This window comes from Chenopodium quinoa, unplaced genomic scaffold (genome assembly GCF_001683475.1).
Source record: "Chenopodium quinoa cultivar QQ74 unplaced genomic scaffold, ASM168347v1, whole genome shotgun sequence".
NCBI lineage: Eukaryota > Viridiplantae > Streptophyta > Magnoliopsida > Caryophyllales > Amaranthaceae > Chenopodium > Chenopodium quinoa.
The window spans coordinates 2,253,582-2,279,269 of record NW_018743050.1 but is presented as its reverse complement, the minus strand read 5'-3'; the positions used below and the strand labels follow the sequence as shown (position 1 = coordinate 2,279,269).

The window sequence follows — 25,688 nt, the reverse complement described above, 5'->3', positions numbered from 1 at the left end:
GGTTTACCTTCGCCGAGATTCGAGCTCCCAGCCGAAGCTCACAACCATATGAGCCGAGGGTGCTGCCGAAGATGGTTTGTCTGAACCGAAGAAAGAGTAATCAACTCTTTCTATCTTCGGATCAAGAGTAAACTCTTTCTATCCTTGGATCAAGAGCAATAAACTCTTTCTATCCTCGGATCAAGAGTAAACTCTTTCTATCTTCAGATCAAGAGTAAACTCTTTCTATCCTCGGATCAAGAGTAATAAACTCTTTCTATCCTCGGATCAAGAGTAAACTCTTTCTATCTTCGGATCAAGAGTAAACTCTTTCTATCCTCGGATCAAGAGTAATAAACTCTTTCTATCCTCGGATCAAGAGTAAAACTCTTTCTATCTTCGGATCAAGAGTAAACTCTTTCTATCCTCGGATCAAGAGTAATAAACTCTTTCTATCCTCGGATCAAGAGTAAACTCTTTCTATCTTCGGATCAAGAGTAAACTCTTTCTATCCTCGGATCAAGAGTAATAAACTCTTTCTATCCTCGGATCAAGAGTAAACTCTTTCTATCTTCGGATCAAGAGTAAACTATTTCTATCCTCGGATCAAGAGTAATAAACTCTTTCTATCCTCGGATCAAGAGTAAAACTCTTTCTATCTTCGGATCAAGAGTAAACTCTTTCTATCCTCGGATCAAGAGTAATGAACTCTTTCTATCCTCGGATCAAGAGTAAACTCTTTCTATCTTCGGATCAAGAGTAATAAACTCTTTCTATCCTCGGATCAAGAGTAATAAACTCTTTCTATCCTCGGATCAAGAGAAAACTCTTTCTATCTTCGGATCAAGAGTAATAAACTCTTTCTATCCTCGGATCAAGAGTAATAAACTCTTTCTATCCTCGGATCAAGAGTAAAACTCTTTCTATCTTCGGATCAAGAGTAAACTCTTTCTATCCTCGGATCAAGAGTAATGAACTCTTTCTATCCTCGGATCAAGAGTAAACTCTTTCTATCTTCGGATCAAGAGTAATAAACTCTTTCTATCCTCGGATCAAGAGTAATAAACTCTTTCTATCCTCGGATCAAGAGTAAACTCTTTCTATCTTCGGATCAAGAGTAATAAACTCTTTCTATCCTCGGATCAAGAGTAATAAACTCTTTCTATCCTCGGATCAAGAGTAAACTCTTTCTATCCCCGGATCAAGAGTAATTAACTCTTTCAATCCTTGGATCAAGAGTGTTGCCTCGGATGAACTCTTTCAGTCCTCGGATCAAACCTTGGATCAAGAGTGTTTCCTCGGATGAACTCTTTCAGTCCTCGGATCAAGAGTAATTAACTCTTTCAATCCTTGGATCAAGAGTGTTGTCTCGGATGAACTCTTTCAGTCCTCGGATCAAACCTTGGATCAAGAGTGTTGCCTCGGATGAACTCTTTCAGTCCTCGGATCAAGAGTAATTAACTCTTTCAATCCTTGGATCAAGAGTGTTTCCTCGGATGAACTCTTTCAGTCCTCGGATCAAACCTTGGATCAAGAGTGTTTCCTCGGATGAACTCTTTCAGTCTTCGGATCAAACCTTGGATCAAGAGTGTTGCCTCGGATGAACTCTTTCAGTCCTCGGATCAAGAGTAATTAACTTTTTCAATCCTTGGATCAAGAGTGTTGCCTTGCATAAACCTGAACAAATAAAGTCCTTCGACTCAATTTCTATGAACGAATTATTTGGGAAATTGAAACAAAACCCAACTCATTTTTTCAAATAGAATTGGGTCTCGGGGGCTAATTGTTTGGGTACTAAAATGGTCATACCCATTTTAGTCTTGGGTAACTCTACCCATATAAGCCCAAAGGGCATAAAAAAGGTATAAAAGGCCCCAAATAAGTCAAATACATCAATATGGCCTTCAACGACCCGCATATGTAATTTTAGGGCTCATAAACCCACTTATGTACTCATATAAATACCCCTCAAAGGGCATAAGGTAAAAGGAGGTCACTCTTATCATCTAAGATGACCATACTCCTCCACTCTCTCCCCTAAACTCCTCTCAAAATATGCATTGTTTGGCAACTAACTTGGGCGTCGGAGGCTCCGTCCCGGGTTCAACCCCCGGGGCTCGGGGTTCATTTTGCAGGTCCATTCAAGGCCCAAATTCGAGGTTCTCAGACACCCCTCCAAGGCCCGGTTAGCTCATTTTTTGCCGAAACAACTATAATTTTTTATTTTGACTTGTCAAAACAAAAGCAATATCTTCTCACGTGGAGCGCTTTGCACGTCTGACCTAGTTGAAGAGGTACTTGACGGGATAGAGGGACTAATTTAGACAAGTTTTTTGTCATGTTTTATCTAGTGTGTATTCCATATATATTTTTTTTTTTGTTTTTTGTGTCCTTGGCACGAATTAAAGTTGTTTTGTTCTTACTAAACCCTAAGGGCACGTTTGGTTAAAATCTCGCGTATTGCAAATTCATATATGTTCTGCGTATTATAACATATTTTGTATTAGGTACCACTTGTTAGAACAATGGAAATGAAGTAGAAAGGAAACAAATAAAAGGGGGAGAAAGGAATGATTTAACTATTACCTTTTTATTTGTTTGATTTTACTATTGAAAGGAATCCTTTGTGTTAAAGGAGAGTAAGGATATTTGTTACCTTAGGTTTTAGAGAGTTAACAAATGTGTGGCATCTCTTATCCTTAGGTAAAGGTAGTTGTTACCAAACCTTCTAACCAAACATTCGGTGATGGTAATGGTTTGACCAAATTCGTTTCCAGCCCCAAAAATGCACTAACTAAACATGCTCTAGTAATATATGTAAACTAGGAAAATAAAAATATATTTTTTGAAAGAAGGTTTATATCTTGATCAGTCCGCACATGCCACATGATGACCCTGGAAGTAAGTTGTCATCATGATTTGCTTCGCTATAGATTATGCATGACTTTGCATGCACCGTAGATAACGCCATGGGAGTAAGGCTCAGGCAGGTTAGACACCCACCGTACAATGGATTCTTGGCACTTAATTTCAAACCAATAAATGCCATAATATCATATTACATTCAAGCTTGAGACACATAATTATGTCTGACACAAGTATTTTGAATACTAGACACCTAAGCTCAAATGTGCTACTTAGAAGTGGATGGGGCTTAGAGACATAAGGTAAACATTGTAAGTTGTGGGGTTAGAAATCACGTTCTTTTGTTAAATGATCTTTTAGAGCCATGAGGCCTGAATATAAAAAGTGAAATCACAGTATGGGAATTCTGATTAGAAGTACTGAAGTATATGCAATATTTTCAGTTATGTTATCAACAATAATGTTCGGAAATCCTCCAGAAATGATGTCCATTATCAATTGAATAAATATGAGTTGTGCATTTTGGTGAAGGGTTTGTAATAATTTCTATCACTGAGGATCTTTTTTTATAAAGAACTTTTTATTGTATGTGTACAATGATTTTGTCGTACATGTGTTGGAAATATTTAGGCCTCTATATAGGCTGTTGATCTGAAGTATATGATAGTATACACAACTGCTTGCATCATTGTCTGAAATGATATACATTCTGTAGTGGGTAGAATTCACATGGTTGCATCAATGCATCATTGTGTCTCACAAGGTTCCTTCCCTTACAAAGGAGGGGAGTTATAGTATGTCCCTTCCAGAACAAGCATGTTTATGATAAAGTTATGATATTCTAAAACCAAAAAAAAAAAAAAAAAAGAAAAAAAAAGATGTTTCCTTTAAATGATGTATTCAAAAGCAGCAAACCTGGATGCGTTGGGGTGGGATACTAGGATCTATGGAGAAGCCAAGGAGACATGCGCAGTGTGCCCAGGAATTTGTGCATGTCTACGTGTATACATGTTGCTTTGACGTTGATTCTCTCACAAATAAAGTTAAATAAAGCGGAGGGAGTACTACTTTATATGTCAAATGATGACATGCAAACAATGGACCACACACAATTGACAACCCCTTATGTATGTACAATTATCTTGGCATTATATTTTGATAAATGGTTATTGTTTTCTTTGGCAGGGACTATCCATGATTGGCGTTCCTGAGGAGTACCTAAGAGATCTCCAGCCTGGTTTAGTGTGTTTTGTTAAAAACAACAAACCCTTGTTGCCTGAAATAGTCTCGGCCATTTTACCTACAGCCATAGGTAATTCAGGGATGGTTTGTGAAGGGGAATTTGGGTCTAAGAAAGCATTTGACCATCTAAACTTGAAAGATGTCTATCGTGAAAGTATGTGTTGGCTAACGTGGTTGATGTTTGAGCATGAACCAAATATTGCACTGAATAACCTGGCTAATTTGAATTTTGGTCAGCGTGGTGTGTGTGTTGTTATTTGGAGAAAAAATGATTTAGCTATTCGTTGTTATACCTGTGGACATGACTCAGCTTGTGTAATCTGTCTACCTTGTTTCCAGAAAGGAAATCACGAGAATCATGACTTTTTTACCATAACTCCTGGTGAGGGTTGCTGTGATTGTGGTGATGAGTCTGCTTGGAAACGACAGGGCTTTTGTTCAGAGCACCAAGGCGCAGAACAAATACAGCCTCTTCCAGATGAGATAGCCAGTTCAGTTGAACCAGTATTGGATCTGCTTTTCAAGTTCTGGGAAGACATGTTAAGAAGAGATTCAACCAATAAACATGGTTATGAGCTGAGAAAAGTTGTTGACGAGCTTTCCTACAGTATTGTGGAGATGCTTCTGGACTTCTGCAATCACAGTGAAAGTTTGCTGAGTTTTGTTTCTAAGAGGTTGATTCACACAGTTGATTTGCTGAAATTGTTGGCAAGATCTGAGAGATTCTTAAGTAATGATGTCACAAAGAAGTTGCCTGAGTTGCTACTGAAGCTTCTGAGTGAACCTATATTTAAGCATGATTTTGCTGAAGTATTTACAGAGTATTACCCTGTCACTGTTTCTGAGGTTCTTAAGACATCTAGCTCTGATTTTCATAAATCTCTAGTGGCGAAGTTTTCTGTGCACATTATAACTGTGCCAACACTGGCCCCACATCTTGTAAAGGAGCGTAATCTCTTGGCTGTGCTGTTAAGATGTCTGTTCGAGATTCTCTTTTCTTGCTGCGGAAATGATGGCCGTATTCAGGTAATTTTTACTTATTTATTTTTGATTGTTATTAGTTCTGTGTATTTATTGTGAGCTTGTAAGTTGTAACTACGCTTATGTAATGTTAGCCTTGGTTATAAAGTGTAACATGATGGACTTGTTCACAATATCTGTGTATTAGTTAGAATTTAACTCTGATGTATTGTGGGATAGGAGGGGGGAGAGGGTTATGTGATGATATGTTTTGAGAGCTATGTCTTTCTATTCAAAGCAAGATCATAAGTGCATCTGTGAGAATTATGGTAACTTATTCATTTTGTTTCTCAATTTTCTTTAGTATTTCTGTGCAAAGGTTATGGCAAGTACGCTGATGATTCATGTGATACTCCCTCAGTTTTTTTTATAAGTGATACACTTCGACTCGCGTGGAATTTAGGTGGTTGATTTAAATTTGTTAAAATATTGTGTAAGTGGGCTTCATGGGGAAATTATCAAGTATAAAAAGAGAGTGATTTAATATTTAATTCTATAGTAGAAGATGTGAGATGAAATAACATGAGAAGAAATGTGAGTATGGACCATGGGAAGAATATTGGTATTGTACTCTTCACTTATCTTATCTTATTAGCCCTAAACTTATCTTTTCAGAACTTATCAGCCCTTATCTTATTTCAACTTATTGGCCATTCACAAAGTCTTATATGTGGCTGGCCACACCATGTGGCCAGCCACTATAGGGGTTACTTTACTAGTGTAATAGGGGTTACTTGATCAGTGTTAAAGGGGTTACTTTATCATTGTTATAGAGTTACTCTGTCAATGTTATAGGGATTACAAGGGTTACTTAATCAATGTTATAGGGGGTTACTTTAAGTGGTCACACGGTATGGCCGGCCGCACACAAGCCGAGCTGCTTATTTGAACTTATTATATCTGAAATAAGTTGAGGTAATGGAGGAATTGCACTTGGAAAAAGTGTCTGTTTTTGGAAAGTGTCGCTCTTTAATCACGAAGGGATCCAAGTATATGATATGGCTTTTGTTGTCTATATATTTCATTTATTTCAAATGATTCTCTTCCTGTTATCAGGCTTGTACTCAAGATTTATTGTGTGTTTCATTATTCTTATCATCTTCGAAGAATATTACAGTTTTTTATTATTTAAATTACCATTAGTAGACATTCCATATCTTATCCCTTAATATGCTGTTGGGAAATTGTTATGCAGTTTAGCATGTGGCCAGTTGTACACAATCTTTGTATCAGTGTTGTGAAAGACATTAATTATGTTCTAAGCCATTATGACGTACTAAAGTATGTGACACATGAACGATTCGACATTGTCAAAGATTGGTTGCAAATTATATCTTTAGTGCAAGGCATGAATCCTCGAAAACGTGAAAGAACCTACTTTAGAGAAGATGTAAATGCTGAGCTACCTTTTGATATGTGCAAGTATATTGCCAAAATTCATTTTCTTTTAGTAAAGGGTGCTTTCTCTGATTCTGACCATGATAGTGAAGTGATGACTGAGGCTTCTTCTGTGCGAGAGGAAAAAGATACTGATGATGGATATAGTAAAAAACAAGCTAAAGTTGAAAGGCTTTCTAGTGAAGCTACACAGAAGTTTGACGCAAATCAAGATTTTTTTGTTTTGCCTTCTGTCTTACAATTGGCTTTTGAGTCAACAAAGGCTATAGATTGTTGGTTGGCAGGGAGTAATCTTGTTTCTCATGTCACTAGCGACATTTCATTTTGTGTATCCACATTCAAGGAGGCCTCATTTAGTGTCAAAAAGGGGGTGTTCACTTCAGGCTTATCTGATGTTCCCTCGGTGACACTGACACATGCCTTCCCAGTAAATACTGGGGATATGGTTAAGGATGTGAATTTCTTCGAATCAGAAACATCTGTTGAAAAAGATGCTTTGTCTTTGTTGAGTTTATCTGTTTGGCCTGATATTGACTACGATGTAAGTTCACAGGGGATATCATTACATATGCCCTTTCATGGATTGCTTTCTTTAATTTTGAAGCAGGCTCTTAAGCACTATTATGGAGATTCTGTACTGACAAATAAGGATGATGTCACTTATCTAAATCCTTTATCTGATCACCTTTATTTTTTTCAAAAAGTACTTAGAGGCTGCCATCCATATGGATTTTCTTCATTCATGATGGAGCATCCCCTGCAAAGCAGGGTGTTTTGTTCCCAGGTTCGTGCTGGGATGTGGAGGAAAAATGGTGATTCTGCTATATTATTGTTTCATCGATATCGTTTTATTCGCAGATATGTAGAAATAGTTTGTAAATCTGAATTTTTTTTATCCATCTATTTATCGATATGCATCAATCTGTAAAATTGAGCTTGTGTATACTGCAACGGGATGTGGCTGTGATTGTATGCATATGGGTGCATATCAAGTGTTCATTAATCAAGATTCAGAGCTTGATCTATTTTTCAAAAATTGTTCTTTTTGCAGGTCTAATCAAGAGTCAGAGCTTGATCTATTTTTGCTACAGCTATGTGCTTCTTTTGCTCCAGCTGACCTATATGTAACAAGAATCTTAGAACGTTTTCAATTGTCTAATTACCTTGCTTTGGATCTCAAGCATGTTAGTGAGTATGTCATCTCGTCAAACCTCATAGTATGTTCATTCTCCTTATGAAATGTGAATGAACATGCCTTTGTCTTATAATTCTATTTTGATCTTTTTTTTTTTTTTTTTTTTTGTGCTGAGCTTGGGCTTTATTGCTTAGTAATGATGTTTATGTTCTTTTGTTTTTTATCAAATTGGTTTACTTGTTGCTGCCATATTTGCAGGTATGAATCAGTTTTATTGCAGGAGATGCTCACTCTAATAATACAGATAGTCAAAGAGAGGCAATTGTGTGGACTAACAACATCTCAGAGTCTGCAAAGAGAACTGATCTGCAAGCTTGCAACAGGTGATTTTACACACAGTGAGCTTGTCAAGGGTCTACCTAAGGAACTATGTAAACTGGATCTGCTACAGGAGGTCTTAGGTAAAATTGCTTCATACTCCAGTCCATCAGGATTAAATCAGGTTTGCCTTTTATCTGCCTGTTCTTTTCTCCTTTCTTTTCCATTCTGTGTCTGGCGCATTCATGCATTCTGTCTCATAATTTCTGTACTTCAGGGGAAGTACTCTCTACGAATGCCATATTAAAAAAGAACTGGATTTGTATCATCCATATTGGAAAACGAGAGACTTGCAGGTTGCTGAAGAAAGATACTCTCGATTTTGTGGGGTTTCTGCCCTGAGTGCTCAATTGCCAAAGTGGACAAACGTCTATCAACCATTAATTGGAATAGCTAGAGTAGCTACTTGCAAGACTATCCTCCAGGTTATTCGGGCTGTCCTCTATTATGCTGTCTTTACGGATAGATCGGCGGAGTCACGTGCTCCTGATGGGGTACTTATAACTGCGTTGCACTTGCTTTCGCTAGCTTTAGATATTTGCTCTTTAGAGAAAAAATCTGGCCATATATCTACTCATGACGAGGATTGCTTTCCGTTGATGTTGGTTGCAACGGAGGAAATTGAAGTGGGGTTGCATGATGAATCTGGTTGCCCGAGTTTACTATTACTTCTGGTCATGTTGATGAGGATGCACAGGAAACAAAACATGGGCAGCACAATGGAAGCAGGGAACTTCAATTTTTCTTCCCTTGTAGAAATTCTGCTGAAGTTTGCTGAATTAGACTCGAAATGCATGGTGAAACTGCAGCAGTTTGCTCCTGAAATTGTTAACCACAGAACTGATAGTATTGTGGATTTAAGTTCAGCTTCTGATACAAAGAAGCAGAAGATGAAAGCCAGGGAAAGACAAGCTGCCATTTTGGTAAGACACCGAGGCTATACTATGCGTGAAAAAAGCTGATTAGGTCTTGAAAGAGTGCAGGACAGAAGTCAACTAGTAAATGACAGGATTCTTAACTCAGTTGAATAGTCAAAATAATTTAATTATGTTTTCATTTTATACATTTTTCTATTTCCTGCCCTTGGATGTGGTTATATAACTTTGAAGAATGGGCACTTTCTTGACATATTTGGCTTTAAAGTGTTGTGATAATTGTTTATGATATGATTTTTTCTCGCATTGTACAGGCAAAAATGAAAGCTGAGCAATCTAAATTTCTAGCAAACTTGAAGGGTTCAGCTGATACTGAGTCTGATTATTCTGGCTCTGGGAAGGTGGAACACGTTTGTTGTCTTTGCCATGATCCTAATTCTACAAACCCAATGTCTTTCCTTGTATTACTTCAGGTATGCTGATTTTATTCTTTGCTATTACTTTTACACTATGTATGGATAGAGAGAAATGGAAAGAAAGTAAAAGAAGAGAAAAGAAAGGATGCATCAACCTTTGTTTGAATACCTAATGGAAGGATCCATTTTCCTTCCCCTTTTAATAAACCAATTTCCTCCATTGGATAGATTTGGAAGGAAAATGGAAGGTCACCTTCTCCCTTCCCTCACCCTTCACTATTGTTATCTAAACATAGTGTTTGTGTAATAGACAAATTTTTTTTTTTCTCCATTTCACTGGCCTTTCTTTTTAGGGAAAAAAAATAAAATTTCCTCCCATTTTTAAGATAGGTGAAGGCATCAAGGCAAAAGATAAGAATGGATGAAAAGCCTTATTGGGAAAAACAACACTGCATGAATTATCTTTCTCTTTTTGGTTTCTTGCCAGATTGGGGTGGTGCTAGCCTTGTGGGATAGGTTTAGATTTTTTTTTTCTTTTCGAAATCCTTTTCTATGAAATGGAAAATAAAGAGTTGCTGTTACTTGTATCAAGGCCGATCCTCAAAGCTTTGACTTCTCAAAGAGTCAAAGTTTCATGGCCAGTCTACATCTCAATTATACAACAATCCTTGGGCATACCAAGAGTGAGTTTTTTCCCCCCAATGGGATGGGATAATCTAAACAAAATACATCCTTTTAAATATATTGATACCAAACTCTTTCTAGTGGACTCTATTTCACAGCAGCTCCATATCCAATGTAACCTCTAAGAATACATCTTATTTGAAAATTTTATCCTATCAGCGATGCGTTCTATTAGATTATCAACCCTTCAAAATTAGTTCTTGATCCTGCCAGGAAAGATTGTATTTGCGGTTGTAGGCCTTAGTTTTGGATGGAAAAGTTTATGTGACGGTTAATACAACATCTATGGGTCGGAATGTGAGCCTTGTGAGGCATTTAGGAAGGATTGTATTTAGAAAAGGCGTGTAGCAAATATGTATTTCATGAGATGGATGTTTTGGGGTCATCATAAGGGATAGTATTTGTAGTGAGGATATTCAGTAAGGTTGGAGCTGTATGTAAAAAGGATAAAATAAGGTAGTATCAATTACATTGGATTGGGCATGTGCAACAGCGGCCAGTAGATGCCCCAGAAAGGAAATCAGAGAGTTGGTATTATACAGATTTTAGAAGAAGCCAAGGGATGCTGAAGATGACATGGAGGGATTAAAAAAACGATATCTTTAATATTGCATTTGTAAAAGAATTTCACTAGATAATAGTGAATAAAGGAGAAAAGATAAATCAGTGGATGACCAAAAAATATTAATTCTTGGTTCATGCAGCCGACCCCATCCTTCTGGGATTAAGGCTTTGTGATTGTTATCGCAGCTTGAACCTTGTCATTTCTGAAGATATAGGCAAGGGCGGAGCCAGGGGGCTCGTGGCCCAACCGCATATCACTGTGGTACGACTGTCGTGTGTCTACCAAAAATAAACTTAGCTAAAACCTCCTAAAATGTTGTAGGGTAAGCTAGGGTCGATCCCACAGAGAATTGGATTATCAAATTATTAGTTGTGTAAGTTAGAAACCCCTGTTTTGAACAAATAATGATATGATCTAATAAATAAGCTAGAACAAGCTCTCTAGACTCGATTAATTGGCCGCATTAATAACTAGGAAGTCGTTAACTTAAGCCACAAATCTCACAAGCTCGGACTTGTGCAACTCAAAGGGTTGATAATCTTAGGTATTACGACAAGTTTTAGTCACCAATCAAACACCTAATCACTACTAATGGTATTAACTAGAACAATTACGGATCACAAGTTAATACTCTAGCAATTAAACTAGCAAATTACACTAAAGATGGCCGGTCTAAAATATAATCCTACTAGTTCATAATAATCAAACGAAATCACCAATCCCAACAAGACATAAACATAATACCCAATAATTATAACAAATCCATTCTCACAATACAATAGCCCAGGGCATAATATCTCCCTACCCTTATTCAATCTAGCTTGACATACTAAGATACGAAAATTGAATAACAAAAGTAGAAATTATACAATTCATATTATAACTAATGATCCAAGCAAGAAGTACTGACATATTATAGCTAGATTAATTAAATTGATTAGCCAAATTCCACTAAACTAACATAGCAAAGAACTAATAAAAGGAGTTCAAAGCACTAACTTTTTCTCTTTAATTATCAAAGCAAATCATCTAAACTAGAAAACTAACCGAAACTGAAAATTCAATAACAAGAAAATCCAAATCAAAATTACAATACCAAATTTTCTAGTAGAAGCAGAGTCAACATCAATTGAACTGAGTTGCCTCCTGTTCGTTCCCTCAGCTTGGGTTCTCTTTTTTTTCTTCTCCAATCACTTTTCTCTGCTAGATACCTCCCAAAATTTGAGATAAATTCCTCCATTTATTGGTGAAACCTAGCCTAGAAAAATCCCCTAAAATGCAGATTTGATAACTCCCAAAAACTCCCCTCAGAAAGATAAGAAACTAGCCTTTGATTCATCTCAGCAGCTCCGAGTATCTCGCTCCAATAATCATCTGATTTCATCATATCTTGCTTGACAGTTTGGTACCCGCGAAAGTCGGTGTTACCCGCAAGAACAGTTTATTTTTCTTTTTGTTTTGTTCTTTTTGCTTTGGTTGAGGGTCAAGTTGATATATTCAAGATTCATGTGACTATTGGGTTTAAAGTATTTGACTTCACTTGTAAGCTTTGTTTCTTTTTTTTCGGAGCTGGGTACAATGCATTTTGATACCGTAATCTTCCCTCCTACAAACAAATAAATCAAATAGTAGTAACTCTGTCTTAGGAAGAAATTTTTTTTAATAAACATTGAAATCATTAAAAGTCAATATAAAAACAAGAGTCTAATAAACAAAATAATGTACTTTTATAATCTTATCACACTGAAATCTCAAAACTGGTCCCTTAAGTATTATTATATAAACCAAATTTGCACACTAATACATGATTGTAATACATAGCTTAGCGGTAGGAACAGTAGTATATTATGTTATTGGGCTCTGACACAAAAGCCTGGAGTTCGATTCTCGTTGTTTAGTGAAAAATGTGCTCAAAGCTAATTTATAATAGTGCAACAGAAAAAAGTTTGCTATGGAAAAGTATACTACGTATATGCAATACAATTCTATTTTAGTTAATATAAGTCTCGGCCCTATCAATTTCAAATCCTGGCTTCGCCCCTGTATATAGGCCAGTTCTTCCCCTATGACCTGATTTAGTTTACCTATCTGTTCCACATTTCATGGTTCAAGAGGCAGAATCACAAACCAACAAATACCAATAACTGTATTTCACTGTGATCCTATAAAAATAAATCTATTTTCTAGTGCTAGAGGAGGAATTCCAAATTAACTTATGCCGCTTAATTGTAAAGACTAAAGAGTCTTTATAAGGTGCATTTATGCTGAATATTTCCTTAGGAACCCACTGGTATCGAAGCTTTCTAGCATTCCTCAATAGACCAAGCTTTTCTTATCAGCTTCACTAATCCGCATTCAAATCCAAGAATACAGATTTTTTTTTCTTTTATTAATATTGTTATTTTTACTAAGTTTTGCTACTGTGGTAATATTCCCATGCTTCACGCTTCTTATCTTTTTTGATGTGATCTGGGTAATTATTCTCTTGACAACCACATCAGGGTTATTTTGTTGGCTAATAGATGTTGTTTACAATAGTCTTCTGAATATTGATATAATTTTATTTTATTTTTCTTATTCGTTTTGAAAAATAAACAGAAATCTAGGATTGTAAACTTTGTTGACAGAGGTTATTCTGCATGGGACCAAGGCTGGCATTCTGATGGGTTGGAGAGCGCTGTAAAAGCGTGTATGGAAAAGGATCCTGTTGCTAGTGGTTCTAATGCCATCTCTGTGGAGAGTTTACCATCTTCTGAGTTGCTGCCGTTAGTTGAAGGTGCAATAGGTGAGTTTGCTGCTCAGGCTCACCCTGAAGAACTTAATAATTTTGTAGTATTTTGTAAGTCTCGGTTTCCTGAGCTTCAAAATATAAAGAAACCTGGAAAATCTACTGAGATGAGGAATAAGACTGCATACTCCCTTGAGTCTTTAGAGAAAGATCTGTTTTTATCTATTTACAAAGAGATGAGTTGTAATCACAACTCTGGTTTTGCGAGCAATGGTGAAGGAATCTCTACTGCAGAGGATACTAGAAGTTCATCAAACCAGGTCTCTTTGTTGCTTGGAAAATACATAGCTGCTCTCACACAACAGTATAAGGATACTTCACAAAGCAACAACACATTTCCTTCTTATGATGGGTTTGGCCCCTCAAATTCTGATGGGATTTATATTTCCTCTTGTGGCCATGCAGTTCATCAGGGTTGTCTTGATCGTTATTTGTCATCAAATGAAAGGTGAGTTTTGCTAGGTGATTCAATTTTGTGTAAGTTCTACTCTAGATAAACAAAGGTGTTCCACATTTCCACTTTGGGTACCTCTCCCTTTCAGTATATATTTCCTCTTGTGGCCATGCAGTTCATCAAATCTGACACTGATAAACGTTGGAAAAAGTCTCCAAAAGGTAAAAAAAAAAAAAAATCAAAATTCATAAAGAAATTCTGATTTGGATTTTTTTTTTTTTTTTTTTTTTTTTTTTTTTTTTGCATTGATTTGGAAATATTTATAAAAAGACATGAAAAAATTGCAACTTGAAACTTTGTTAGGGATGACTGGATGATTGGAGATGGAAATCGCATTGGAAAATCCTAGGAAAAACAAAATTTAAAGAAACATTTTTTGCATATAAAGGTACAAAATAGTACATGCCTTTCCTTAATTTGAGTCCATTATCGTTCTAATCCTCCTTTCACCATTAGGCTCTTTTTATTTTTTTTCCAACTTAAACCGACAAAATTCTGTAAAAATCATACTTTAATTTGATCAGGAAAAAGAAAAGAGAAAGAGAATGTAAATTCATATAAAAAAATTATTAGTACAAGAATACTAATCTTAGCAGAGTTACCACACTTGATAACATTGATACAAATAAATGTTCAAGATGTAAAATCAATTTATCATCCTTATGGGAAAGTTCTATTTATAGGCTTCATACTAATCTTACCAGAGTTACCACGTTGTTGACAATCTTGACATTAGTGCTTTCAGTATAGTGGTGGGCTGGTGGCTAGTAGCAAATAGCAATTGGCCAATTGCAATTTGTAATGGAATGAATGGATTGAACCATCTTTCTGTGGTGATAGCTTTCTTGTCTTGTTATATCTGGTCTTCTTACTCTAGAAGTCATTCACAGCTATTTTGATGATATAAATTGCAGACTTATCAGTAGACGAATGGTATCTGAAGGCGGACTCATTGATGATTCAGATCAAGTATAGTTCTATAAGATCTTTAGTACTGTTTCTTTCCAAATTTTTGTTATATTCACTTATTACTTCTTTACAGGGTAAGTTTCTTTGTCCTGTATGTCGCCGCCTTGCAGATTCTACACTACCTGTTGTACCAGGTGATCCTCATAATGTTTGGGAGCAGCCTACAAATTTCAATATCCCTTCAATGCATTCTCTTGGCTCTTTGACTGCATCGAAGGAGGAATGTGGTTCATTGCGGCTTCAGTATGCCTTGTCTATGTTACACACCGCAGCTTCTACTGTTTCAAGAAGTGAAATGCTGAAGGCTTTGCCTGTTCAGAGAAATACAAGGATCAGCCCTAATCTTGAACCTGTCTTCCAATTGCTAAGTGGAATGTATTTTCCAGGGAAACAAGACGTTTTCTTAAGATCAGGGAGAGTGAGCCCTTCTGTTCTTATGTGGGCCACACTCAAGCATTCACTTGTATCAACAGAAATTGCATCTCGTTGCGAAAAGAGCTCTCTTGGTGCAAGAAAAGGTCTTAGTTCTTTGTATGATGAATATAAGTCATCTTGTCGGTTTATACTGCCAATGTTATTAAAAGCCATCCAAAGCACTAGAAGCACACACTTGCCTGATTTGCTTGTAAGGTTTAGAGGCCCCTTCAACTCTTTTCAGCGTCCATTTGCTCTGGCATTAACAACGATAAGTGCCCAGAGGGAGCAATCAGTGGAAAAGGTAGGAGAATAATTTTTAAAAAAATTTGATGTTTATATCCTTTATTACTATATCCATCACAAAACTGTGTTTCGACCGAGTGCAATTCACTTATCTTTGGGAAAATCTTTTTGATGTCTGTATATTCCCTCTATATTATTATTTTTATGTACCCATCTTGAAACAGTATTTGTAATTGACTGAATTGCTTTTCTCTTATTGAAAAGAATTAGTGGTGGACAGGTGAGAAAAATATAGTCTTATGCTTTCATTTTAGGTAAGCTTGTAGTAAAATCTAAGGTATATGCTATTGGCCAATTTCTGGAAAGTGTGAATAGCTGAAATTCCACATGAGTGGATAGATTTTCCTGCAGAGATTGAGGTCTACTAGTTTGAGTTTCATGTCTGTCTTTGCAGTTTTCCATGCTTTTTGCAGATTTATTTAACTTTTGCTCTTTAGTAATATTGAGTATTGACGATCTTCAAAAAAGGTTTTGATTAATATAGTGTGTACCTCTGCTTTTCCTCGTAAAAGGTGAATATTTTTTATTTTCCTTTGGGTGGGTAATTTGGGGGTGTGTATAAGTGTATGACAGAAGTGGTTTAATTAAAGTGTGACAAAATGCTTGGATATATAATTAACTTCCCCATCTTTTTCTTTTATATTAATGTATTGCACTTCAACATTCTTTGAGAATCATATAGTTACACGCCGTATAATATAATGTTTATTCTTGTGTAGTATACTCTTCACTTAATAAAGTATATTTGGCTAAATGATGCTTTTATTTTTGGGAGGCATGGTACATGAACAGTACTCAATATGATCAATGGTGCCAATTTTATTTATACATATTGCTAAATTTTGATTTTAGTTTGATAGCAATTCTGTATAAATCTTTAACCTTTGTCATTTTCTCTCATATTGGCTCTTAAATTTTCTGAGCTTATTTCATAAACGTGTTGCATCTGATTAGTTTTAACTTTTCAGGAATTTTTTTGTGGATATTAAAACATGCAAATGGGAAGATGGTGTATCCTGATATGCAATTTTGGGATCAAGCTTCACACCCTGTTCTTATCCATGATCCTTTCTCAACATTGATGTGGGTTCTATTTTGCCTTCCCTCTCCATTCTTGTCAACAAGAGACTCTTTTTTATCTCTTGTGCATGTCTTTTACGGTATCTCTATCATTCAGGTGTGTTAGAATTTCTCAAATATTACTTTATTGGTGCTGCAACTATGTGTTGATTCATCACCTCTGTATGCTTTTAAAAACTTTTCAGGCTGTAGTCACATACTGTTCAATTGCACACCGCAACGTGAATGATTTAGGATTCCATGATTGCCTAATTGCTGATATAGCCAAGCTAGCTGAAACATCTTCCATTACAAAGCAGATTTTCGTTTCAAATCATGTCAATCCGTCTTGTCATGTCAAAGATGTGATTGATAATTTAACCTTACCATATCTTCGAAGATGTCTGTTGTTACAGAAACTTCTCAAATGTTCTGAAATTTCACCTTCCCCTTTAAGGGTTGATGACTTTGATAAATCAATAGGTACCTCTGATTTCCAGGAGGATGCTGGTATGCTGGGGAATAGGGATGAGACTAATGAATTATGCAACATTTTTAGAATTCCTCCACTGGATATTGTTCTTAAAGATGGAGGTCTACGTTCAATGATGTTTAAATGGTTTCATCATTTTTCTAAGGACTTTGAGGATCAACGTGTTCACCGTACTCTGTATTCAACTCCAGCTGTTCCATTTCAGCTGATACGTCTTCCTGCTGTTTACCAGGATCTTGTGCAGAGGTTTTTGTTTGCTTTGTCTGAATTTTCTTTTTCTTTTTTTATTTTTCAAAATTTATTTATTTTCAAACTACAGTGGGTGATTTCAGAATTGATTTTAGTTTGCTAATTCTACTCAAAATAAAAATCTCTAGAAGCTAGTTAGCTAGATAAGTTCACGCTTTAGTGTCATGAGTAGGGTGGTCTATTGTCATTGTTGCTGTTAAGTTTAACTGAAACTGATTTTTTTATGTGTATTGCTTAAATAAAGGTAAAATTCTCTATGATATAAGGCTGCTTGATTAATTCAGGTATATAAAAGTTCCATGTCCAATCTGTGGGACTGTGCAAATTGAACCTGCCTTGTGCCTTTTGTGTGGTAGATTATGCTCTCCAGCCAGGAATTCTTGCTGCAGGTTAGTATCGCTTTTTCCATTCTTATTGAATCAGTAGAGAATAATGATATTTTTTTTGACTCAAACTGTAAATTTTAATTGATATCTGATATTATCATTGTATCTAGTGGAAGCGAATGCCAAGCTCATGCAATGTCATGTGGTGCTGGGACTGGGGTGTTCCTTTTAATTAGGGTAAGGATTCCATGACCTGTTGCAGGCGATTATTTTCATTGTTCTCTCTTTTTCTTGGGACTACATGCCTACCTCCTCCACCTTATTTTTGTGTGGATTTTCACTAAGATTTTTTTTTTTTTTTTAAACCCCTGTGAATAGAAAACAACAATTTTACTTCAGCGAAATGTACGCAAAGCTCTTTGGCCTTCGCCTTACCTTGATGCATATGGTGAAGAGGTAACAATAAAATATCAGAAGATTTCATTATGCAAGTATTTGTTCTGTCAAAGTCCAGTGAAGTATAGCTAATGGTTTCTTTCTGTGAAATGCTTTTACTCACTGTATGTCTACACTCTGATTAAGTCAACATGCTCATGTTTCAGTTAATCCATAAGGCGGACTGATAGACTGGTTTTATTGCTATATGTCGAGAAAATTACAAAGTTGATTTAGGTTTCCATCGTCTTAATTTCATTTTCCATTACTCGTATTTTATCCACAGGATGCTCAAATGCGTAGGGGCAAGCCACTGTATCTAATGAGGAGCGGTATGCTGCTTTGACGTACATGGTGAGGGCTGAAATTTTAAAATCATTTTGTTGCTCCATTGTCATATGGTTTTTTATTTTGACAGCCATTGTCATACATTAATACTGCATTTCTATTTCAAGTTCTTGTACACTAACACTTTTTCATTTAGGTGGCTTCTCATGGCCTTGATCAAAGCTCCGAAATTCTTCGTCAAACAACAATTGGTCCCTACTCCTTGGTTTAATTCTCAGAAAAAGCTCTGGTTGTGTGGTACACTACTATCCTTGTGTATTTTCTTTGTGTAGATTTACCCTACTTTAAAGTCAGATGCATAGTTGTAACCTTCAAGCGATCATTGCAGATGAGCTGACATGAAAAGCGAGAACGATGTATAGGAGATGAAGACTTCGTTGGTTCCCTGTCCACACCTCAAACCCTGATGACAACATACTTAGTTTTGACCTGCAGCGCCCTTGTAAAATTCAACCATGTAAGCTTTCTTCACAAACTGCTTTTGCAAAAAGATAAAAGTGTCTTGCAGTTTGGGGTTTTGGAGCTGTGACTTGATGCCGAATGCCCGAATGTATATATAGACCAACTAATGTTTGTGAAAATTTTCATATACTATTCTCCTTGTTCTTACCAATTATGCAATGGTAGATCCTACAATCTAGAAAATGATAGTAATAATAGTATCATGCTCCCAAAAGAACAAATAGTTCTAAAGCCGGGATATAATTTGTATCAATGATGTTTTGTTATGCTTTACGTACTCCATGAATCTGTTTATAAATTTACACTATTTTCTAAAACGTTTCAGGTAATTATATACTCGTATGTGATTACAACCATTGAAGAAAGGGAAATTCTTGTAAGATATATGCATATACGTAATTGTATATATTATTGGCAAACTTGTAAATAATTGCAAAGTTTTTGCTTTTGTTAATTTGTGATTTTTGATATACCACAAATTGTGATTTTTATGTACAAATTTGATGTTTGGTACAACATTTGATTTGAAACATAAAACATACAAAGTATTAATCCTTATACATTCAATACTTGTCCTCCTCAAAAGCCCCATCAATGAATTTACTAAAACAACCTTAAATGTTTAGCCAACTAACCAAAATATTGCATGATGTACCTTTACCTCTATACCTAGGCAATTTTAATTATACAACTGGTTGTACCTTACATGGTGCAACCAAGGATATATCAGTAATATTTGTTCATTTACATAAAATCTGCTCATTGCACAATTTGCTCATTCGCAATTTGCATGAAATGAGAGCAATTTTTTTAGGGCGCCCCCATTCATCTTTATGATGAACGTGGTTCGTTTATCTTGTGGCAAAAGAGTAAATAAGAAGAACAGTAACATTACCACGTAAGAGCTGAGGTGTAGTATAATGGTTTCAATGTGGCATGAAGACTTGGATTGCAGTACATGTGGCTTTGACGCCAAATATAACTCCGTTTCCTGATGCAAATTGGTTGGCAGCAGTGTTTGGGTGATAAATGTTTGACCTTTTAGCACATGGTAAGTAGTTGGAGTTCTTGTTTGTTCGATACAATTAGTTCAAAGCGGAACAATAGTGAACAAGAATGACGATTTTGAGTGAGGCGCCAAGTGTATCAGCTTGAATCTTGTTCGTGAACATATTTCAGCCACCTAGTATGTTTTATTATCAGTTGTTGTATAGTTTCGCAGGTATTGGGTAGTTGAAAAGCATGCTGCGTGTGTATAGAATTGTATACTAGGTGGTTGGTGCTACATGTATTTTGATTAGTATGCTGGTTTTACTTATAGACTTGTAGTTAATTGATTTCTCATTTTTATTAGTATATATGATTACTAATTTGAACAGATATTCATAATAAGATTATGTAAATTGAAATTTATTGAGTGTATCTTAACTTATTACGTAGGAAAGTTTGGCATTATTCAATATATGAAGATGTAAATGATTTCGGCGTTAATCATATAATAATCATGAATTGGTTATATTAGTTTCGGGTATTAATACAGAATTGTGTATGTATTAGTGTTATCGATTCATAAACTTCAAAAAAAAAATTACCCATTTTAGGCTAAGAATCCCTTTGCTATGGATGACAATATTTAAAAAATTTAGGAATAAAACATAAAATCAATAAATTACTAGAGGGCGATTACTATGTAACTCTTGGATAAATGGGGAAATCAACAAAAAATTATTACTATTAATGGATATCTAATAAGTTGATCAGCAAATGAAAACAATTTCTTAGACGTTGTAAGAAAATATATATTTTTTCGGATTCCAAATGTATTTGTATATAAACATAATTACACTAATTAGTTACTGTAAATCCTATTTCGTGTTTGTGAGATATTGGTTGTATGTATCAAGTTCTCATGAGAAGTGTTTAATATGGATTTGCGTGATGAGTGTGTGTGCAACTCTGTAAGTATAAGTTGGTTGCAATGGATAGTGGTCTTATCTCCGACAATCAGGTCTGGTAATGAAAATGGAGTGTGTGATATGGGCAGCGGGGTTAGAGGACGTGATATTGGAATTCATCAGGCGCCTGCAAATTAAATAACATTGATCGTTGTACATCTAGTGTTGGTGTGATTGTTCCATCAGTTGGGGTAGGTGGAGGTTTTACTTCTTCCGCTTGCATTAATGTTGAAAGTATTGATTTGAGCGTACCCATAGGGAGTTTTGAGATATCAGAAACAGTGGTGGGAAGTAATCAGAATAGTATTGTCACAGTGGAAGAACCAAAAGTAGGGATGGTCTTTACATCATGGCAAGATGTCGAAGCATTTTACAAAGAATACGGTGAGAAAAAGGGTTTTGGTGTGAGTAAGGTTTAGGGTGTGTTATCGAAAGGCGAGAGGAGGCATAGAATATCTACAACATGGCGGTGTGAGTGTTATGGTAGGCCTGATATGAGGGCGCAAAGGGAGGCCAGAAAGAGGGAAAAGGCTATGGGTGTATGTGGTTCAGGTGGAGTTGTTGGTGGATTGGAGTTTGAGGATGAGCCGAGTCGCAGTAAAAGGAGGTATAAGAAGTGTGACTATAAAGAAAAGGTTTATGCTAGCTTGAATCGCAGGGGCAGTGGGAAATTAAGGGCGTTGAGTTGGAACATACAAACCACACACCTAAACCTATTGATGCAAAGCTTGTGAAAGAATATCGAATGAAAAACTTTAATTCTAGGGCTAGAAAGAGGTTAGAGAATTATTTTAACTTGGGTGTACCTGTGTCTCAAATTCATGGTTGTTTTAGCAAAGAGATGGGAGGCTCGAACCCTTTGTCTTACACTGTCAAAGACCTTTAACATGGGGTAACCAAAAGCAGGAGATTAAAGATGGATGGGGGTGATTCTGTAGCAATGATGACATATTTTCAGGAGATGCAAGCTGCCAATCACAACTTTTTTCACTCTCAATGGTTGGATGCGGAGGGAAGGCTGAAAGACGTGTTGTGGGTGGATGCTCGTAGCAGGGCTGCATATGAGGAGTTTGGAGATGTCGTATGTTTTGATGCAACCTATCTGACAAATCCAAACGACCTTCCATTTGTTAATTTTGTGGGGGTAAATCACCACGGGCAGTCCATATTGCTAGGATGTGCTCTTGTATCCCATGAAGATTGTGACACGTACCGGTGGGTGTTTCGGCAATGGTTACACTGTATGAACGATACCCCGCCCAAAGCTATACTCACTGATCAGGCTGCTTCTATGAGGAAGCCACTTGAAGAGGTGATGCCAACTTCCCAACATCGGTGGTGCATATGGCACATAATGTGAAAGATTCCTGAAAAACTGGGCAAATGTGAAAGGTTAAATGAATTATTTTTTTTATATTCACCAAATTTAACATGTTGCGTTTGATATAATGAATAACACTGATGTATGTCTGATAGGTACCAATACCTGAAAGTTGAGTTGAAGAAAGTTGTATATGAAAGTATTACAGTAATGGAGTTCGAGAACAGATGGAATGCGTTAATTGTTGAGTACAAGTTGCAAAACAATGATTGGCTATGCGATCTATATTTGGAACGTCATATGTGGGTATCTGCTTTCATGATACACTACTTTTGGGTGGGTATGAAGACAACACAGAGGGTGGAAAGTATAAATAGTTTCTTTGACGGTTTCCTTACGCGCAACACAAAGTTGTATGAATTTCCACAAAAGTATGCAGCAGCAATGGATAAACGAGTTGGAGATGAGACGGATGCTGATGCAAAATGCTCGAAGTACATTCGAAGACTCGTAAGTGGTTTCAGTGTGGAAGCTGTGTTTCAGAAGATATATACTGACACCAAGTTCCAAGAGGTGCAAAATGAATGTACACGTATGATGTTTAGCTACCCACGGGAAGAGATACAAGTGTCTGATACACTTATTCAGTATTTGATTGAAGACCGTGTTTGGGTTGTGCCTGAGGGTAAAAGTGAGGACGTTATCACAGACAGGAAAATGTTTTATTCTGCCACCTTCAACACGGAAACAAAAGTCATATGTTGTGATTGTCGGAAATTTGAGACTAGTGGCATTATTTGCAGGCACATCATTAGGATTCTAGAACATAAATAAGTTGTTGACATCCCCCAACAATATATTCTGAATAGGTGGAGGAAAGATATACTAAGGAAGCACACATGCGTGAAGGTTTCTTACTATATATGACCCGGAGAAGACATTGGTGGGGAAAAGATATAATCATATAATACACTAATGAATGCGTTTGAGCCAATATGTGAGGAGGCTGCCATGGTGAACGACGAGGCAGTTACAATGGTGCTTGATTCTCTTGAGAAACTTAAGTCAGAAGTTGGTCAATGCAGCAAGCGAAAGTTAGAGCAAACATTCCCGTTAATGTACCCGGAAGACAATGTTCCACCTTGTCAACCAACTTCGGATGACTTTGGTACAACAACTACGTTGCCACAACCAATTGATATGGGAGTTAAAGATCCCTTGCCCAAGAAAAGGGGAAGGGGAGGCCCAAAGGTTCTCGCAACAAGGGACTAGCAGAGATTGGATATAAGAAGCCACGACAGAAGAAGGTTGTCCAGGTACTATGAATCTATGATTGTCTTTGTTTCTTTCGAAAGGTTTTATTTCTTCTCCTTTTTAGTTGTCTATTACATTTTTTTAAAATAAAACTTAAATAAAATAAAATAATGTTACTAATGGAGTTCTTCTAATCACTCCCAGGCTAACCCTTATTCGGATAACGTTGACACCTGTAGGGAATAATTTCAAGCCTTTAGAAATCCCACTAGCTCAAACCCCACTGTGATCATACACTAAAGTACGGTGGCGTCCAAAAGGGAAGAAGATAGAGCAAAAGAGTCGCCAACAAGTTTTTAAGGAACTTGTAAACCGTTCACGAGGTGAAGGTTACACCCCTTAACGATCCAAGAGATCGTCAACTCCATAAGGTCATGAACCAAATAAGGGTTCGGGGATGATGGTACAAATCCAACCTAAAAGAGATTGAATCTGCCCTAATAATAGGCCTCTACTTTATTCTGCTCGTATTCATGTGCGCTTTCTGACTAACATACAATCAATAGGATTAACCCTAAACCTGTTTAATCTATGTTGGTTGAATATTAATGCACAAATAAACTATTATTGGTGATCACTTGAATTATAATCACAATTAACCTAACAAGATTATTAATATCTTATTAAGCGTGATTGCAAATACCAATTCCCTTTAAACATACATAAAAGGTGATCAAGCAATAACAATATAAAATAATATGCATATCAAGCAACATAATCAATAATCAACATCATTAATAATAATCATAATCAATCAATGATAATTAATATTAGGAAGAGCATAGGAAACATCATACTTTTAATCATACTTAATATTAAAGATACCCTAGACATGATACTAGGAATCATAAATAACAATCTAAGCATGATATCTACATCATGAAATCAATTGAACCATCAAAGTACTTACTTGGATGCCTCGTACCTCTTTCTAATAACAAAATACACACGTTAGTAACTTCAAGGAAAAATAATAATTAAAACAATTAAATTAAATAATTGAAAGAAAGATTTGGGACCAAACCCTCAGAAATTAAAACCTTTCACGTCTAGGGCGAAGGCAACTTCGAATATGGCTAGGTGTTTCTAGATCTTGTGAATGCGGAATTTTGTATGAAAAAGTAAGGTTCATAAAAGAATGCTAAAAGATTAATGTTATTGAAAATTGATGAATGAATGATGTATGAAGAGAGTTGATGAATGAAAAGAATTGATTAAAACTTAAGAATAAAGAGAATTGGTAATCATAAAGTGATTGTTGATGAATGAAACCGGAGTTTTTGATATGATATTTATAGAGAAAATCATCCAAAAAAGATAATTTATCAAAACAGAGTCTGAAGATCGCAAAACCACATTGGCGCCAGGACCAGTGGCTAGCGCCAGGCGCCAATGGCTGGCGTCTGGCGCCAATCCTAATTCCAGGCGCCAAGGCCTGGGGTTAGACGCCAAACCGGATTTCAATGCGTTTTCGAAAATCTGATAAATTTCCCGTACTGGAAGATAAAATAATATAATTTCAGTCGAAAATGCTATTTGATCTAATTAAAACTCTGAAGAGTCCTAATTGAATTAAGAATGATAAGACCTTCTAGAAGACCAAATCCATTCCTAATTACATTAGGAATGATAAATCATATTAGGCCCTCCCCTAGATCATTGGGCCGTACTTAAAGCTCAAACCAGGCCCAGTTTAGTAAATTGGCCATAAATTCCTCAATATTCATCGGAATTGGGCTTAAAATATATCGTTGGAAAGGTCTTTGCAAGCCCTATCCAACTACACCACTATTGGACCCATATCATGGACCAACCAAACTGTATTGGCTGTTTTCTTAAAATAAAGTTTTCAAAAACAAAGAGAAGAGAAAAGAAATAAAACTTTTCGCAACACTAGACCTTTCCACACTTTCGTTTCATTCGATTATGATTCGACGTGAAAGGTACTCATCACTGGGTTTGGTTTTGGGGAGACAAATGGGTGTCTACAGAAGCCCCCACTTTGACTGAGTTTGGAGAAACGCAAGTTTCGAAAACAAAAGTCAAAGTATCGATAGGGACGGAGAATGATTCAGAACGTTCTGCGATCCCAAATCAATCTTATAACGCCGATACCTACAAAACTAGCATTAGTTAAACAGATAAAAGAGTTAAGAAACGTGTATCTTGCACCGTCGAGCACACGTCTCTGAAAGTAACCTATTGCTGCTGTTGATGTTGCTGTTAACGACCTCCTGC

The 25,688-nt window shown here is 36.3% G+C and overlaps 1 protein-coding gene and 1 pseudogene across 1 annotated transcript; both read left to right on the top strand.

The window, feature by feature from the left end:
- Window positions 1–1,580: 1,580 nt before the first annotated feature.
- LOC110730905 lies at window positions 1,581–19,252 on the top strand (annotated as a pseudogene).
- A 2,479-nt stretch (window positions 19,253–21,731) lies between these two features.
- On the top strand, window positions 21,732–22,970 carry LOC110730787 (protein FAR-RED IMPAIRED RESPONSE 1-like). Its single transcript, XM_021910609.1, has 2 exons — window positions 21,732–22,171; window positions 22,292–22,970. Exons 1-2 carry the CDS (start codon window positions 21,732–21,734, stop codon window positions 22,968–22,970), a joined length of 1,119 nt encoding a protein of 372 aa, XP_021766301.1.
- Window positions 22,971–25,688: the final 2,718 nt, after the last annotated feature.

What these genes read in the sequence shown, in the direction of transcription:
- LOC110730787 (XM_021910609.1), top strand. Translation starts at nt 21,732, where the DNA reads ATGGATGGGGGTGATTCTGTAGCAATGATGACATATTTTCAGGAGATG. An exon ending in TGGTGCATATGGCACATAAT is followed by an intron (nt 22,172 to 22,291) that starts GTGAAAGATTCC and finishes TATGTCTGATAG; the next exon opens with GTACCAATACCTGAAAGTTG.